This window comes from Eumetopias jubatus, unplaced genomic scaffold (assembly GCF_037043125.1).
Source record: "Eumetopias jubatus isolate StellerSeaLion01/CBP00866 unplaced genomic scaffold, mEumJub1_p1.0 scaffold_3, whole genome shotgun sequence".
Lineage (NCBI taxonomy): Eukaryota > Metazoa > Chordata > Mammalia > Carnivora > Otariidae > Eumetopias > Eumetopias jubatus.
Window position 1 is genome coordinate 53,294,797 of NW_028274809.1, and position 19,192 is coordinate 53,313,988.

The 19,192-nt window shown below is 36.1% G+C and overlaps 1 protein-coding gene across 2 annotated transcripts in view; it reads left to right on the forward strand.

Annotated features, from left to right (window-relative positions):
* Positions 1 to 19,192, forward strand: part of CWC22 (CWC22 spliceosome associated protein) — a 64,875-nt gene that overhangs the window by 3,531 nt on the left and 42,152 nt on the right. For both annotated transcript variants that reach the window (XM_028125308.2, XM_028125314.2), the window contains exons 2-3: positions 13,196 to 13,335; positions 18,776 to 18,846. In XM_028125308.2, the coding sequence (XP_027981109.1) occupies positions 13,309 to 13,335; positions 18,776 to 18,846 (98 nt within the window). In that variant the 5' untranslated portion in view covers positions 13,196 to 13,308. The remainder of the gene's footprint in view (positions 1 to 13,195; positions 13,336 to 18,775; positions 18,847 to 19,192) is intronic.

Consider the following 19,192-nt stretch of genomic DNA (forward strand, 5'->3'; position numbering starts at 1 on the left):
GGGTTGATAAATGAGACAAGTCTGTTGTGATGGTCGTTGGTAAAACACCTGTCAAAATATCATTATAGGGAATTCTTTGTAGGAAGAGATACGGATAATCATTAGAAGTCTACATGCCCCCCATATTTAATTTTAGAATTGGAATCTATAAAGTGGCAAGCACTGTCCTAGGTTCTTGATATATGGTAGTGACCAAGAACCTCAAGAATCCAGTGGTCTCATACAAGGTCTTTCATGCTTTAGCTTCTTGAGCCTCATGTACCATCTCATTTCTGCTCAATCTTCTGTATATACCCTGTACTCTGCTCAAAGGGCTGAGAATCCCCTAAACTCTTTTATATCTGGAGTCTTTACACATGCTCATTTCATTTTCTGAATGACCTTTTTCTCCTCTCCATGTGCGAAATTACCTTTTCCCCCTCTTCTACTTGTTCTTCGGAATTCAGCTTCTAGAACCACTTCTTTCTGTATGCCCCAGAACCACTTAGTTGCACTTCCTCTTTTCCAGAAGTACTATGTCTATAACATTGCTACAGCACTTAGACTTTTCTTCTCTGCCTGAGGATAGGAACTTTCTTCTCTCAGACATCAGTGCCTTGTGTGCAGCGTAAGGTATGTATCACCTCACTATTCACAGACACTGCCTTTAATCTCTCTTAATTTGTTTCCAAAGAATAGGGGTAAAGTAAAAAACCAGGAGGAAAAAGACTATGAACCATACTTCTCTTTCTCTTAACCTTATACTTGTTTTATTTTTTCTATAAGTGCTTTACTGTACAACTTCTTAATGTAATTATCAGTTTTGGCTCTATCCTCATTGTTTTTTTAGTTCTGTTTGCCTGTTTGTGTTGTACAAAGTTTCTCAATTTTTTGACCTCAAAAAGAGTCTCTTCACAAATTCAAACTTTAATGCAAAATGAAAAAGGAAGCATTCAATGGGTGATAAGAAGCACTAGAGCCGTTTCTTTACTACAAGGCTGTTCCTTTACCATTAAGTGGTGAGGGTTATGGTATTGATTTGAAATTTAAGGTTTTGTCTCTTCTTTGTGATGATGAAAATGGATGTAAATTTAGCTTAATCACTAGACCAAGAAAACCCATAGTGATAATATTTGTTCAATGAATGAAGATGCTGGAGTTAATGAGGAAAGTTAAATCCTGTTGCCATGCAGTTGAATTATGAACCAAGGGGTATATGGGCAAGATGAGGTGGGCTTAGGAGGATGTAAATACAAGTGATTGAGGGTGCAGTAGTAGCAGAGATCTCCCTTAGGATTTGTTTTTATTCGGTAATTAGAGGAGTGCTACTGAAGAACAATCATATGTAGAAACAGATTGTTAATAATTGAGCCATTGAGACAGAATTTCCATTTTAAAAACTTAGAAGGTAACTTGGAAAGCATGAAATAATTTTGAATATATTGTGGTAGGATGTGCTTTTAATTTAAGGACTAGGCTTCTCTATGGATGGCTTTGCAGATATTTAAAGGTACCTTTTGTCCTGTATGGGTGGAATACAATGAAACCTGACCAGTTAGACGTATACATAAGTAATTAATATTTTAGAGGCAAATTGGAGAAGTTCTTATAACATAGACATAAAGAAGACCTTGAGGGAATCTTATTAGAAAGGTCAAAAAAATTTTTGCCTTCCTCTAAAATGAAATTAAGGTTGTCTGATTATGGAAACTTTCGAAACTGAGCCTTCCCCCTACCTTCTTCTGTACACAATGGCAGAGAGAATAAGGAGAGGGAGTAGATTTGATTCTATGTCCTATTTATAAACTTGAAGGTAGAATTATTAGGATTTAGTAACTAATTGGCAGGAAGGAAAAGGAAATTGTCACTTAGCTGGGTTGTAGGTAATATCTTAGAGGAAGAAGGGGTTTGAGGAGAGGAGGAAATGATGAGTACCAGTTTGGACTTCCCTAGTTCTGAGGGCCTTTGGGGCATCCACATGGATTTTTTTCTGTAGACATTTGGACATAAAGATTTGGAACTCTGTAGAGAAGATGAGGCTGAAGTAAAAGTCATTCTTGTAAATGTTAGTTGAAAGTGTGAGGATGTAGATGGTCTTCCAGAGAGAATATGGAGAAAGAAGAGATAGACTATTCATTTGTTCATTTAACAAATATGTTTTGAGGGCTTTCTCTGTTGGGAGAATGGCAATGAACAAAACAGACAAAATGCATAAGCAAGATTAAACTCTACAGGATAGTAAATGTTAGAGGGGTGGACAGGAGAAGGGAGACAAAGAAAACCCAGTAAACATGGTGTCCTATAAGTTGAGATTCGAGAACTTCAAGAAGAGGGATTTAGCAGTACCAATTGCTAGACCAATGGCAGGTAAAAGAAGGAAGTGGCCCCAGGATTTAGCAACAAGGATGTCATTGTGTAACTTTAATAAGTACTGTGGAGTAGTGGGAGTGGAAAACCAAATTGTGGAGTGTTAAGAGGGGTTAATGGAAGGTTAAGAATTGTAGGCATCAAGGGTAGACTCATCTATCAAAATAAGTGTTAATAAAAACTTGGCTATGTAAGGAAAGAGAAAGAGAATGGAACTTGAGAGGGAACAGGATAAAGGGAATTTGCCCCATAAATATCATAATTTATATTTAAGTGAATCAGTAAAGAAGTTCAGTATGTAGAATTTTTCTTGAAAACCAACTAAATTGGAAATCAATACTATGAATCAAGAAAAAGTTGATAGAAATTTTGAAACAAAAAAAATTGACAGATTCCTGCTGTTAAAGAACCTACATTCTGGTGAAAAGGAGCACATTAGAGGATCTTCCTATGTACCAACAGAAGAATTTTTTTTTTTTAATTAAGTAGCATACTGAAACGATCATATCACCTTTCATTTTATTTAGTTAAGTACGGACCATTATGGACCAGCTTCATGATATGGGGAAATGAATGAAGGATAATAACTCCTCTCAGTTTATGAGTAATTTTTAGTATGGCTATTGATAACACTGAGTTCATTAAAATGTTAAGAACTTTTAGATTTTGTCATTTTTTTTTTTACTCATCTGAGTGTCACTGTCTTAAGATGTCCCCAAATTGGGGCTGTCTCCCCTATGCAGAGTCAGAAACTAATCAAAATCTTTTATATTTTGTTCATTCCTGTACAAACAGTAATTTAGGTACTATCTGCACAATTTTCATCCCTGTACTTGAACATGGGAATCTTCTTTCATTCAAATGGTTCTAAGTTAAAGAGCACGCCTGATGTATGCATTGACTAGGAAGCAAACAACAGGGAGTAGAGGTCTCCAATTCTTTATTTGTAATTCTTGGAGCCAGAACTGTTTGACATTCAGAATTTTTCAGATTTTAAAGAAACACAATGCGTATATACTTATGAAGTAATCACTCTTTTGGGATCCAGGGTAACATCTAATCAAACACGTTAATATTTCTGCAGTGCATCAGATTAAGAGTTACCTTAAGTCTCAGGTTGGTGCCAAATGAGTTTCCCACGAGCTTAAGAAAAATCTTTGGAAGTTGTGCTGAGCATAGCATAATGTATAGAGTTGTTAAATCCCTATGTTGTACACCTGAAACTAGTATAACATTGTGTGTCAACTATACTTCCATTAAAAAAAAAAAAAAGAAAGGTAAAGAAAAACCTTTGTGTTTTCAGAGCTTTTCAGATTTCATAATTGCAGATAAGGGATTGTAACCTGTACCTGGTGACTTTTTCTCAAAATGATAGTAGTGTTTGGGTGCTTTTATTTTCTTGAAATTGTAAAACTATGCTGAAATCAAATTACAACATCATTTTTCCTTATGTGACATATTATGGGGCATATTTCTCACTAATATGTGCACATTTTTAAAAATAGCAAGAAAAAAGTAGGAAAGCTGTTTTCTTAAAAGATTTTTCCTTCAATACAGATATATAAAGGCCATAGCAATCTTGTCATAGTTATGACATATATAAGTTAAGAAATGTGGCCAATCTGTTTTTCATATCTGTTCCCTGAGAAGGAAAATCACCGTGTGGAAGGGCCAAGGGATTGGGTCCTTTTTGGGGATTTTCTTGAGGATCCCATTACCACCTCCTTGCCCCCATTCAGTTTTGCATTTAGAACATATTTAAACTAGTTTTTCTTTTGAATATTGTTTAATATTATCATTTTCCCTGTTGAACAACTAAGTTGTTTTTTTTTTTTTAACTCTGTTACAGTGGTTGAAGTTTGCCAGGTGTGCTGCTATGTAGAATGCAGAAGAGTAAACTAAAGGGAATCTACTTTGTTGATTCCCCTTTAATTTTTGATAGTAAGTTACAGCAAGTTCCTTTAACATTGGTTGAGGACACCCAAGGGAAAATGGTAGGAGTACTCAACCAAAGTCATTGAGTATGTTTTCATCTTCTGAATTTTTGAGATAATTGCAGAATTTACAATTTCATAGTTTCCAGTTAACAGTCTAAAGTGCATCCTACAAATATTATTAAATATTTTGCTTTCTGATGCTTGCTGAAACTGATAGGAAAATTATTTTTAAACTACATCTTCTTATTATAAAATACGCTCCTTGTTCAGGGGAGCAGGTGTGGTTTTGCCGAGTTGCTTTCTTGTGACAGGAGAGAGAAATTTAATAATTCATCATAAAATCCACACAGTGATACTAAGAAGAGCAGCGAGAGCTATAAACTCTAGATAAATTGCTCTCATCGCAGGAATTTCCAATTAGTCTAAATATCAAGCATGCACATGTTGAACTCTCAGAATTTCCCTATGGGCATATTCTGTACAAATCTGGACGATGATAGGACTTTATGCATTTTTTGTTAGATCTGTAGTAGCAGTCTACTTTATAATATTGTCAATTTCACAGCTACGTTTTGAGACACGGAAATCTAACAGATTGTGTTTGATTGCCAGGAAATTATTTGGTGATGATGGTTGAAGGATAGAAAGGGAAAGACAGTACACACTGATCAAAAAGAAAACTCACAAAGTTCAGATAAATAAGGTAATTTGAAATAAAATACACAGAAAATTGCTGTGTGTATGTATGTGTAGATAAGTTGAGAAAAGAAGCCAGGCTTCAGAACCAAGAAGGATAGCCAAGGAAAATGTTAAATTTTGCACAATAGAGTTAAGTGACTTATTTGCTTATAGAGTGAATTCTAGCTATGCTGATTAAATAAAGGGAAACTTTAAAATATTATTTGGCATGTTTAAAAAGATGTACATAGGGCCTCATATCAACACCTTTGCTATCTGGAACTTTAGAAGAATGGTTCAGTTTAGGATAGGAAGATTTTCTGGATAGTAGAGACTATATCTGTTTACATTTTATAGTTTACCAATTTGGTATCAATATATTAATGTTATTTTCATTGGGATGCAATATCATTTTCATTGGGTTTTGGCATCAGAAAAACCTTTTGATTTTAGCTCTGCCCTTTACTAGCTATAATTTACTTCGACACATTGCTTCAACTCTTTTAACCTCAGTTCTCCCATTGAAAAATAAGGTTAAAAAAATAAAGCAAGGTAATTATGAGGATTGAATAAGAAGATATAAATGAAATGCTTAGTGTTGTATCTTTGTGGCTGTGCTAATTTATCATTCTTTATTGTTGCTGTTATCTTAAATTACACATTTCAGACTTCTAAAACGGGAAGTATATGTAGTTAATTGGTTAATCTCTGGATATCTCAGGAACCTCATTGTAATGTGCTATAGGCTCTATTAGTGTCAATGGTAAATTAGTTTGTTGAAGAGCTACTGTGTACATTGACGGTTCTCCTATTGGCTGGTTTTGAACAGTAATGTGGAACATTCACCACTGCACATCAGCTTTGGGACACTCACCATTATATTATTTTAAAATGACTTCTATATCAATGGAAAACGTGTTTATATAGTTGAGGAAAATACTTAAAAATTTTTTTTAAGATTTATGTAGAGGGCGCCTGGGTGGCTCAGTTTGTTAAGCGACTGCCTTCGGCTCAGGTCATGATCCTGGAGCCCCGGGATCGAGTCCCACATCGGGCTCCCTGCTCGGCGGGGAGTCTGCTTCTCCCTCTGACCCTCTTCCCTCTTGTGCTCTCTATCTCTCATTCTCTCTCTCTCGAATAAATAAATAAAATCTTTAAAAAAAAAGATTTATTTAGAGAGTGCCCACGCATGAGAGTGGGGGAGGGGCAGAGGGAGAGACTCTTCAAGCCAGACACTCCCTGAGCAGGGATCCTGATGTGGGGCTCCATCTCACAACCTGAGCCAAAACCAAGAGCCATGTGCTTAACTGACTGAGCCACCAGGAGCTCCAGAAATTACTTTTTAAAAGTTTGTGTATTATTGGCATTAAAGCTGAAAGTATCTCCATTATCAACTTGGGCACAGTATTTAGGTAACAGGTGATTTTGAAATGAGTCTTATTTCAGGTACATACTAAGATAAGTTTTCCTGAATAGAAAATATGTAATAAGGATTTAAGTAATTCCAGGAGTCCATATCCCACCCTGTCTTATTCTTCCCCAAAAAACCATGATGTGAATATGCTAATAATATCAGCAGGTTCACAATCAAACTAGATTAGAAAATGTTCTCTTCCAATAATTCATCCTTTTTGCAGAAATAAGAACTTCAGCCCATCTCCATTTTAGAAGGAAAGTTGGGGAGAGTTTATTAGTCAATTGAATTAGTACTGAATCAAGTTAGTAACATGGGTTCTACTACATAAATACATCCCATTTTAGAGAAGGGAAATTGTTCAACTCAGGATCTAAACAAGGGCTGCACATTACATTGAATCTGTTAAGTCACTTTTATTCTATAATAACTATCCTGCTTTTTTACTTTTCTTTCTTCTTTTGTCCCCCGTGGCATTGAATTGTTTGAGAAACTGGATCATTTGTCATATATGTTAAAGCTCACTAGTGAGTAATCACCAATATCATACCTAATTAGTAATCAAAGTCAAGTTTATTAATTTGCTGCAGCAAGGGAGACAACATACTCTGAGGGACTGTGGGGTATCTCATAAGAGGGTTTAAGAAGGGTACTTACAGACTTTGTGAGAGTAGGGGTAGTTATCAGATGGTCTTGGCAGGGATTAAGCAGAAATTGTAAACTAGTGAGTTGCTAGAACAGTAGATGGTCATACCTTTAGAACGTACAGGTCCTTGCAGACATAATTTTGTGTTCTTACTTTGGAACAGATGGGTCTAAAGTAACTAGAAATAAGAATTTGACCTTAGCTAATCCAGGATAAGTATATTGTGACTTAAACCGGCATGATATTTCTGTTTTGCAAATTAGTGGAGTCCATTTTACAAGTAGTAAGGTTTATATTTCATTTGTCAGTTCTCTCTTCATAGCTGTCATCGGGGTTATTTTTAAATTCTATTAGTACCCCTGGTTACTCAGCTTAAGCTGCAGAATAGACCATTATCTTCTGGGAATGCGATCAGTCCATATCTACACTGTTGTTCAGTGGGTCATGATCATGTATCAAGTTTGTGATTGTCATAATATCTCTAATACCAGATTTTCTTGCTGTTTATGTTAAATGATCAATGGCGTCATGGTGGCTGCACTGCATTTAAGACTCTAGAGATCCCACATTGGTGATTGCAACATAGACAAACTCTAGGACCAGGATTATTATATTATCCCTTATTTCCCATAATCTGAACCTTTCTTAGAAAATAACCAAGTGACTTTTCCTGTAAATTGGGTATGAGTTATTTTGCTTTGTTAGTATCTGAAGAATTAACACCATATCTAGAGATTGTCAAGGACAAGGATCTTGAAGTACCATGACTAAAAGGCCTAAATGTCTAGTAATCATTTAGAAGTATGCTGTCCAATATGTGTAAACTCTGATTTTCTCAAATCTGCTAGGCACATTTGAAGTGCTCAATAGCCACAGGTGGCCAGTAGCTGTTGTGTTAATGAAGTAGCTACTGACGGTGCAGAATATGAACCTTTCCATCAGTGCAGAAAGTTCCATTATACAGATTTAGAAGCATCAACCAGCAGAGAGGGGAAAAGTAAATAACCAAGAGGATAAAAAACAAAAATATGCAAAGAAGTAGCATTTCTAGCGTCAGGGGAAGGAGAGCCTTATTCTGATAGCCTTGGACAGAAGCAGTTTTCAGTGATTTCTGCTTCTGGACCCAAAAAGTCCTGGAAATCAGTCACAGGTGATGTGTGGTGGTGATCATGGCAGCAGTATCCATCAGGTTATTTCCTGTAAATTAGTGAACAGTAGTGAGTAGAGTCTTTCACACAGATTTCTTTTGATGTTCCTCTGTACAATTCAATTCTTAATGTTAGTTTATAGAAGGAGTGTTTAGTTGAAAGTAGGGAAGCAGAAACTCCTGTGGACAATAAGTGACTCTGGTTAATTTATATGATAATATTAGAATAGAAGGGAGTGGAATCCTCCATTGACGTATAATATAGTACCAATTTTATAAGGACTTAGTCACTGATTATCCTGGATGTAAGAACAAATTAAGGACACTGACAAATCTCTAGGCTTTTAATTTTTCCCTAAAGTATATTCCAGATTTCATTAATTAGCATATTTAAACCTATAGGCAAAAAATTTTTTACAAAAATTATTTGTCCTTGTATATGAATATATATGAAATTTGTATCTAGTTTACCTAGGAAGGCAGTTAATGTAGGTTTTTTTCTCTTTTCCTGTCTCAATTTTTCATGTCTTATATTCATTTTAAGAATAATAAAAGCATTTTATAAACATATTTTGTCATCTGGATGACTCCATTTCAGTGCTTAAAATTGTGCTTGTGCCCATGTTGCAGTAGGTAATGTTAATTATCATGGCATATATGTTAAACTCCCAATGAACCTGTGCTGTGGCAGTCATTACATAACCAGTGAGAATTTTCTCCCTATGAATTGTGCCCAGAATTTCTCAGATTTAAAAATCACTGATATTGATATTCTTTTGCATGCATATATACACTTCTTACCAGTGAGTTAGTATGGATTAATACATTTGGAATACAATTTGGAATGTATATGTCCCTTTCCAAATGATTTATGACCACATACTTCACTATAAAGGAGGTAGGCTATGAAGTCTCCAAATTTTATCTAAGTAGTTCATGGTTTACAACAAACTGAGAACTAAGATTTCTCATCCAAAATTGGAAAGCTGAAGAAACCTGGGGAAATACCTTGGGGATGCTTTCATAGAACAAGCATGCCTAGGCCTCCCCATTGCCCCGCACCACACACACACACACACACACCACACACACACACACACACACACACACACACACACACCCCTGATGTAGTAAGTCAGGTAGGCCCCCATATAGGTACTAGTACTTCTGTTACACAATATTCATAATTTAATATAACATAATGACTTAGGAAACCAGCTTTACATTAAATAATGATTTGAAACTTGCATGTAAAAAAAAAAGCCCAACAAGCCACTTTGCTTGAGCAGCTTAGTGCTTTGCTTATCAATATAGATTTACTTTTTGTAACTAGGATATAAGCTCCATGTGGGCAGGGGATTTTGTTATGGTTGTTCACTGCCATGTACCCAGTACCTAGAAAAATGCCTGGCAAAATAATAGAAGTGTAGTAAATATTATTTGTTGTTGAATGAGTGTATATGTAAATAATACTGTGTGATAAAGGTGATAAGAATTTGTTAGAAATGATATGCAGGTTGTGCTGGTAGGGGTAAAAAAAATAACCATTACCTTTAGGCAAAAGTTAATTGAGTAAAATTTTGAATTTTATGGCTCTATACATTTATAGCCATAAAAACAGGACCTTTGAAAATAGTCATGTAAAAAAAGAAGAGTCATGTGATTTGTAGAATATGGCACAAAGTCAGCTTGTTGAGAAGACATGGGGGGCCTAAAACCCATCCAAGACAGGATCTGTGCCTTCAGGGTTGCATCCACCTGAGGGGAGGGAGAACTAACTTCTCTTTGTTAGACATGTTTGTTCATTAATATTTGATATAATTAGCAGTTAGATTAAGTCTGCCATCTTTTTTTTATTTGTCCCTCCTGTTTTTTGTTCCTTTGTTCCTTCTATCCTGTCCTTTTAAATTATTTAAATATCTTTCTAAATTCCATTTTAATTTATCTACAGACTTTTTAGCTATATTTTTTACATTACTTTTTTAGTCATTGCTCTAGGGAACACAATATATATCCTTAACTTTCCACAAGTTTCTTAGAGTTGATATTACTACCACTTCACAAAAAATTTAGAAACCCTAGAACATGTAGGTCTGTTTTACCTCCTCCTCCTGTATGCTACATATCACATATACCCCATCTACATACACTATAACCCCTCAAGATGTTAATTTTTGCTTTAAGTAGACCAGTGTATTTTTTTTAAAGATGTATTTATTTATTTTGAGAGAGTGAGAATGAGAGAGAGAGAGAGAGAGCACATGAGAGGGGGGAGGGCCAGAGGGAGAAGTAGACTCTTCGCTGAGCTGGGAGCCTGATGTGGGACTCGATCCTGGGACTCCAGGATCATGACCTGAGCCGAAGGCAGTCGCTTAACCAACTGAGCCACCCAGGCACCCTAGACCAATGTATTTTAAGTGAAGGAAAAAGTAGCCTTTTATACTTCCTGAGAAAGTTACCCGTTTCCATTGTTCTTCATTCCTTTTTCAAGTCTCCATCTGGTATCACTTCCCTACAGCCTGAGAACTCTAGCATTTTTTGTAGTACAGGTCTGCTGGTGATACATTATCTTGCTCTTAGTTTTCTTTGGTTAGTTTTAATTAGTAAATGTGTTTATTTTCATTCTTAAGATTTATTTTTGCTGGAATTCTGGGTTAGCAGTTTTTTATCTTTCAGCACTTTTAAGATTGTTTGTCTTCTGGTCTCCTTAGTTTCTGATGAGAAGTCAGCAGTAATTTGAACGGTTATTTCCCTGTATGTACAAGGTATTGTTTTTCCCCTTTTGCTGCTCTCAGGATTTTCCCTTTATCTTTGATTTTCAGCAGTTTGACTGTTGACCATTATCTATGACTATGTGCATAGATGTGGTTTTCTTTGTATTTGTCCTACCTAGGATTCCTTGAGCTTCATGAATCTGTAAATTTATGGCTTTTGCCAAATATTGGAGAAATTTAGTTATTTCTTTTTTTTTTTTGAAATTTAGTTATTTCTTGAAATATTTTTTTTATTGCATTTTTTCTCTCTTCCCTTCTTGGACTTTGATTACACAGATATTAGGTCCTTTGATATTGTCCCACATGTCCCTGATAATTGTTCATTAAATTTTTTTTGTTTCTCTGTTTTTAGATTGGTTAATTTCTTTTGATCTTACTTCACGTTCATTGAGTTTCTTTTATCTCCATTTTGCTTTAAGTCTAACCAGTGAATTTTTCACTTCATATATTTTTCAGTTCTGGAAATTCAATTTGGTTCTGTTTTCTTTTTGTTTCCTTTTGTTTTGTTTTTGCTGAACTTTCCTGTTTTTATTCCTTGCAAGCATGTTTTCCTTTACACATTTGAATAAGCTTTAAAAACCTTGTATTGCCAATTCCAACATCTGGGTCATCTCAGTGTTGGTCTCCTTTGATTGTCTTTTTTCTTAAGCTTGGACCACAGTTTCCTGATAAGTTATTTTTAATTGTATCCTGGACATTGTTACTGTTATGTTCTTAAGACTGTAGATTCTGTTACATTTGTCTGAGGAGTGGTGACTTTTTAGGCAATTAACTTGATTAGACTTAAATTGTAAGTTCTCTTAGGTGGCTGTTCATATCACAGTTCACTTCTTTGATCCTTAGCAGTACTCTCTTTTGTATGTGTGTTGGTTCAGAAGTGGTCAAGAGATTAGGGCACATGGGGCTCCTCTCCTCTGGCTCTCTCCCTGCTGGAAGTCCCCTAGAGGCATGTTAGTCTAACTGCAGCTACAAATACAGAAGTGGTAATGTGCTTTACATTGCAATTATCTTTTATAGATTAAGTTTATAAACTCATATATTCATATATTTTGCTTTTAAGAACTTTGATGCCATGTTAACCGCTGTAATAGAAACTTTTCTTGACCTAGTGATTTGTGTACTTCCCTATCTGCATTAAATGATAGTAGCTCTGTGTCACTATTTTATAGTGTCAAGATTATTTGTGTATGTTGTCTAGTGGAAAGAAAATTGGGTATCCTTAGGCTAAGTTTCTGGTAGTATAGCTTAGGACATTGAAATGACTTATCTGGCCTTAAGTATTTTTATCTTTAAAAAGGAATTGAGCTAGATAATCTATAATCCTTTCTGGCATTCAAATATAAAAATTTTCCTAGCTCTATTCAGTTATTTTGGTACTGGGCACAGTTCTTTCTGTATATTCTCTACCTCTTTTAATTCTCTTATTTTCTTCTATTTCATTTGATTTTTGTGATTTCATTACCTTACACCAAACCATAAACCACTTAGATATGTAATTAGAATTAAATACTCAAATGGTAGTTCTGTGTTGACATAAGTAGCAATTGAGCATTTTTCAAAAATTCCTAAAACGTAATTAACAGGTGTATATTGAAAAAAATTTTATTTTAGCATTTAATGTTGGTGACTAGGTTTATTCTGAGCCAAATAACTTAGTTCTCACACCTGCATATATCTGAAGTCCTGTGCCTTTGACAGATTATGTTAAAATTTAATTATTTTAACACCTTACTTTTTATGCAGAGCGTATTTATTTCTGAGTGATCATTATTATAAGAACATTGGATAATTCATTCTTAGTTTATATAGAAACATGGGATATTTTATGCTCAGTTTATATAGACTATCTTATATAATTATTTCTTCTGTTCACTTGTTTTTTATAATATTACAGTACTGTTTTATGATGTAGGTTTAGGTGTCCCTCACTGAAAACAATTTGAATAAAGTTATCTGACATCAGTTATTAAATTAATTTTTGTTCCTCTCAGTCATTAGACTAAAATACCTTATGGTGCTTAATAAGCCCTTATTATTTGCTCTCTTATTCAGAGTCTTTTCTATGAATGTGTTCTTTTTATACATTGTTATGTGGAACTGTTTAAGGAATTTTTGAATTTTTATTTAATTGATTATCTGTGCATACTGATTAAGAAAAATAAGATGGTCAAATGTTCATTGTGTGTAAATAATAATGTTATTTCACATACATTTTATCAGTGTTAACAAAGCTTTCTTTGGTATATCTTTCAGGTGACATTTGCAGACAGGAAAAGTAAACTGTCAAGGAATTCATACCATTTGGTACCTGTTATTTGGACCAACTTAAGGAGTCTTTAATTTATCAGATCAACTGGCAACAGAAAATGAAAAGTAGTGTGGCACAGATAAAAGTAAGTGTTTGAAATTTATAATGAAGAACATAAACTTGTACCTGTCATTTAATCAAAAAATGCATTTATAGAATTAGGACATTAGAACCAGGCAGTAGAGTGGCATCATACACATATCTAACTTACACAATTTCAAGTGTTGCTACATGATCAGATAGAAGCAATAGTGTGCAAGAGGGCAAGTGAGAGAACGTGCAAGATGTATGTATGTGTGTCCATGTACATGTATACGCATATGTGTATCATTGCCTGCCCAAATCAGGAAAGTGCATGTGAGTGAGCACATGCAAAAGAAGAATAATTAACAGGGCAGGGAATTCCACCATTCTTCTTAAAGAGCATACTTCCCTGAATGCGCGTGAAGTGGAAGACAGGCATCTCCTTCCTCAGGTTTTTTTTTTGTTTGTTTTGTTTTTTAAAGATTTTATTTTATTTATTTGAGAGAGAGAAAGAGAGCACAAGACGGGGTAGGGTCAGAGGGAGAAGCAGACTCCCTGCTGAGCAGGGAGCCCGATGCAGCACTCGATCCCGGGACTCTGGGATCATGACCTGAGCCAAAGGCAGTCTCTTAACCAACTGAGCCACCCAGGCGCCCTATCCTTCCTCAGTTAATCATAGTTCCTGCATGTCTATCTACAAGGGAGCCTTTTATTGCATTTCATGTGCATAAACAAGCTCTTTATTCTGTGCTGTCCTTTAGACATTATACACTCACTTATTCAACAAATATTCACTGAATTCTTAACTATGTCCCAATGACCATTGTAAGCACTTTAGGTAAAATGGTAAACAAAACAGAAATCTGTGGTCTCATGGAGTTTTCATTCTAGTGGCGGAAGACAGAAAATAAATTATAAACTTAATCCATAAGTAAATGGTGTGGGAATAGTGTTCTTAAGAGCTAGACTTGTGCTATAGACAAAAGAAGTAGGGTAAAGTTGATCATTAGCATTGGGGGTTGCAATTTTTGATAGGGAGGGCCCACTGAAAAGGTAGCCATTTGAGCAGAAGCTTGAAGCATATGAGGAAGTTAGCCCTGCAAATACCTGGGAAAAGAGTATGCCAGGCAGATGGAACAGCAAGTATAAAGGAAAGAGTCTAGTGTGGCTGAGGCAGGTTATAAGAAAGGGAGAATAGTAGATGCAGTCAGAACAGTGATAGGGACCAGTAACTCTGTCGACTCTCAGAACTGTTCCTCTGCTTGTCAGTGGACTTAGCAGGAGAGCAAACCATTCCACTTCTTTTCAACTGCACAGATCTACAAGCAGACATATCACTCCTTGGGGCTTGGAGTAAAGGGGAAGGTGTATTTTTACTTAATTACAGATCTAGGCCCTGCTCCCTTCCTCTCTCCTCCACCAGTTCTGCACCCCTACACCTCCTTCTTTAAAGAGAACCAGTAGACTGAGCTTAACAGTAGACACCAGGTAGTAGGCCTGGTGCCTGGTAAGTGTTTAATAAACTGAATTGATAGACTTGCAGACTGAGGCAGGCTCTGCTGCCATCTTTTCTAAATTTTGTCGCGTATGATACTATCAAGTATAAGGCTTGGTAGACACCCAGCCCATGCTGCATATCTCTTTTGGTGGGAGTTCGTTGTCTCAAGCTAGACCCAAAGGTCAGTAGATACTTTCATATATTGTTCTGAAATCTGCCTCTTTGGACTTGTACTCATTGGTCCAGTGGCACTTTACGCAGTTAATTAATTGTGGGCCTAGTAGGTGGCCGACTGTGCTAAAAGCTGGGGACATAGAGAGGAGACCTGGTGTGGAACTGGCTCAATTGAGCCATATTAGATGAGAGCACTCAGATTTAGCCGGATACCTTTTACACAGAGGGAGATGTGTTTAGTCTTTTCAGAATCCTTGTCCTGCTCCCCTTACACTGTGCTTCTCCACCTTTACCTCCTGTGGCCCCCATGGGTCCTCAGTGGCACCCTCCCATCCTAGGAGTGGGTATCTTCAGTCAGCATGCCCTCCAAGCTTAGTGGCTCAGCTGTCTCTGCCAGTTCGTAGCCTAGTCTGCCTCCCTTTCTCCATCCTGTTAGCCCCAGGCAAGTCCACTAGCTGGGTGGGGCCCATTTTTCACCTCAGGTGAAGCTGACATCTTCCCCTTGATGTTCTGAGGACTCATCTGCTAGGTTCGGGAGGGTTCAGCTGAGGATCCCTTGTTTTTCCATTGAGCCTTGCTGCAGCTTCCTTAACTATCAGGAACCAAGTTTCCTACTTGTTTCAGCCCTTTCTCTCCTTGCTCTTAAAGACTGGTTCCTGAGCCTAATGGACGCTCAGACTCAGGCTCCCTGCTCCACTTACTATCTCATACTGCTGTCTTTTTATCGTTAGAGATTATAGGTAGGTAACCACATAGTACAAACATTTGTTTTGCTCCATGAACAATTGAGAGAATTTTTTAAAGGTAATTTTGACAATATATTATTTTCAGTGCCTACTCTGATTTATAATCTGGACTCTGTGATAAAGGAAATAGGAAAAATCTGGTTATTATTATTTTTTCTTTTTCTTTAATTTTTTTATTGTTATGTTAATCACCATACATTACATCATTAGTTTTTGATATAGTGATCCATGATTCATTGTTTGCATATAACACCCAGTGCTCCATGCAGTATGTGCCCTCCTTAATACCCATCACCAGGCTAACCCATCCCCCAACCCCCCTCCCCTCTAAAATCCTCAGTTTGTTTCTCAGAGTCCATAGTCTTTCATGGTTTATCTCCCCCTCCAATTACCCCCCTTCATTCTTCCCTTCCTGCTATCTTCTTTTTTTTTTCTTAACATATCATGTATTATTTGTTTCAGAGGTACAGGTGTGATTCATCAGTCTTGCCCAATTCACAGCACTCACCATAGCACATACCCTCCCCCATGTCCATCACCCAGCCACCCCATCCCTCCCACCCCCCATCACTCCAGCAACCCTCCGTTTAAATTCAGGTTATTATTTGAATCACATCTCAAAATGTTATTTTACTTAGTGAAATCCTGTTCATCTACCAAAGCCTAGTTCAAATCCCCTTCTACCCACCTTCATCCCTCAGTATTCAGTTATTGTTCCCTACTCAAGATGTCCTGTTAACACTTCTGTGTGTGTCAGTCACGTTAACGTCATCATATTTATGAAATCATGATTCATGACTTCAATATTTTTGGTTTCCCCCCTTGCTTACAACAGATGTTGCGGAGATGTGTTAAAAATCATTAGCACAGCACTGAGGCCTTCTCCCTAATGTAATCAAAATAATTGCTGTGCGTTGTAAAAGAAAAAGTAGACTGCAGTTTTGTTCTCTTTGTCTCTTCCTCCTCTCCTCCTCATCCTTCTCTTCCTCCTCCTCTTTTTCTTCTGTTATCTTATGTTCTCTCAGGAACTCATAATCTGATATGTTGAACTGTGGAAATCTTGACAGCTATCTTTCTACTGTAAGATCATAAATTCCTTGAGGGTTTTTACTAACTTCTGTGTCCTCCAGAGTGTCTACACAGGAAGGGCTATGTCTTAAATGATCAGTAAATACTGTGTTTGGTGTTGCCATGAATCAGATGAGTCTTGTGCTCCATATTGGTTTGGGATCTTGAAGTCAAGTTTTATAGAAAACTGTGTCGCACATATTGAACAATTTTATCTCATTGTGTTGCTAAGTGAAATAATTTTTAAAACTTTCTTATATACATTAGAAACAGGATTTTAAGATGGTTGCATTCAGTATAAAATAGCAGCCAAACTACGGCTACCATAAATTAACAAATTTTGATCACATGCTTATCCACCTACACCGACTAGTCTAGGTAGTATATACTATTAGAAAAATTCAATAGTTAATGAGACTGTTTGGCAGTTTACTTGTGACAATGTTAGACTCAAACTGCTGTTAATTAGTCATAAAATAAGAGGAAGTTGGACCTTATTTACATTCCTGTGCAATATAATTTTCTATTTTTATTTTTTATTTTTTTTAAAGATTTTATTTATTTATTTGAGAGAGAGAATGAAATAGAGAGAGAGAGCATGAGAGGGGGGAGGGTCCGAGGGAGAAGCAGACTCCCCGCTCAGCAGGGAGCCCGATGCGGGACTCGATCCCCGGACTCCAGGATCATGACCTGAGCCGAAGGCAGTCGCTTAACAAACTGAGCCACCCAGGCACCCCTAATTTATTTTTAAATGCTTCTTTTTCCCATTAAGGAGGCAAGCATGTAAATATGCAGAACAAGTTGTTCATTATTTGATTTCCTTTTTCTTAGCTTTTAAGGTAAAGCTGCTTTTTAAAAACATACTATTTTTCCTTTCTTATACTTAGGTTAGTTAAAATTATTTTAGTCCTTAAAAAAAAGGCCGGTCAATGTGAATGTTCATCAGTGATATAAAAAATTTACCTATTTACAGAGATAAATATTTTGGCTTTTTAACTGTATTTGGATTTTTAAACTAAGATTTGTTCTCCAACTGGATAGTTCATATCTCTGTCTCTGTGACATTTCTTTTCAGTTTCATGTTACAGTGGAGTTATTTATTTGTATGTCTTGTTATTTTTCAAAGGATTTGGTATAGGAGCTCTCTCTCACGAATCATGTTTTTCAAATCTGTAGAGTCTAACATAGTGCCATACATATCAGACATTCACACAATGTTTCCTGAAAGTGAAAATGAATTTTTATAAATATATTAGAGTCAGTTTCTTCTAGCTGTTTATTTTATCCAGATTTAAAGATGACAGAGAGAGGCACAGTGAGACAGGGAACACAAGCAGGGGGAGTGGCAGAGGGAGAGGGAGAAGCAGGCTTCCTGCGGAGCAGGGAGCCTGATGCAGGGCTCGATCCCAGGACCCTGGGATCCCGACCCGAGCCGAAGGCAGACACTTAACGACTGAGCCACCTATGCACCCATTTTAGTAACCTGAACTGCAGTGGTTTTTATAAGACCAAGTAGATCCAGGAAGATAAGTGCAGTATTATAAGACTTTGATATAACCACAGGAGTGAACTCTTCTTGCTAGAAGATCTCTGGCCCTTAGTCATGTTTCTCACCAAGAAAAAGCTTTGCTCTTGTTTTTTACCAAGAGAAGGTGTTTATAAAAATGATGTTCTATATATTTAAAACTTAATACATAGGAATAAAATATCAACTAAGTGGCATCGAAAATTTGAGAATTATTTTCTTCTACCTTGAATTTTTTTTGGTTGAAAAAAGTATGTGGTCCATAGTGAAAACAGATTATCTGCCACAGATACTCACCTTGGAGGGCCTGAAAATTTTGTTTTATCTTATATACTGTTTAGACAACATGAATTATTCTTATGATTAAAAAAAAGTTTTGAAATAATTTGTAAAGCACTTCTAATTTTCTGAGATACATATTTCATTTTCTGTGTGTTTTATCATAATTTTTTAAATAACCCCTCCCCCTCTTTTTTTTTCCCTTTGAAAGCATTCTTCTTCTGGTCATGACAGAAGGGAAAACTATAATTCCTATCAGAGGACCTCCTCTCCAGAAGACAGGTAAATAATTTTATGTGCTTCTAAAATTTAAATTTTTTGTAATAAGTTTAAAAAAATTATTTAGCTCTTAGTTTCTTCATTTTAGGATGAACAGTTTCTTTTAGATGGTTTTACAATATTACTTGAATAAGCTTGAGGACAAATTCTTGAATGACTGTTCTAGGAGTTTCTAGTAAATCTAGATTTTATCTAATTTTGGAGGTGAGAATAATTTCAGTATGTCAAATACTACATAAAAGTTTTATAAAATGAAATGAATATTGAATGAAACACTAAATGAAAGTTTATAAAATGGAAAACTGAGTTGAAATCACCTTATTTTGAAGTGCTGCTTTTACTGTTACTA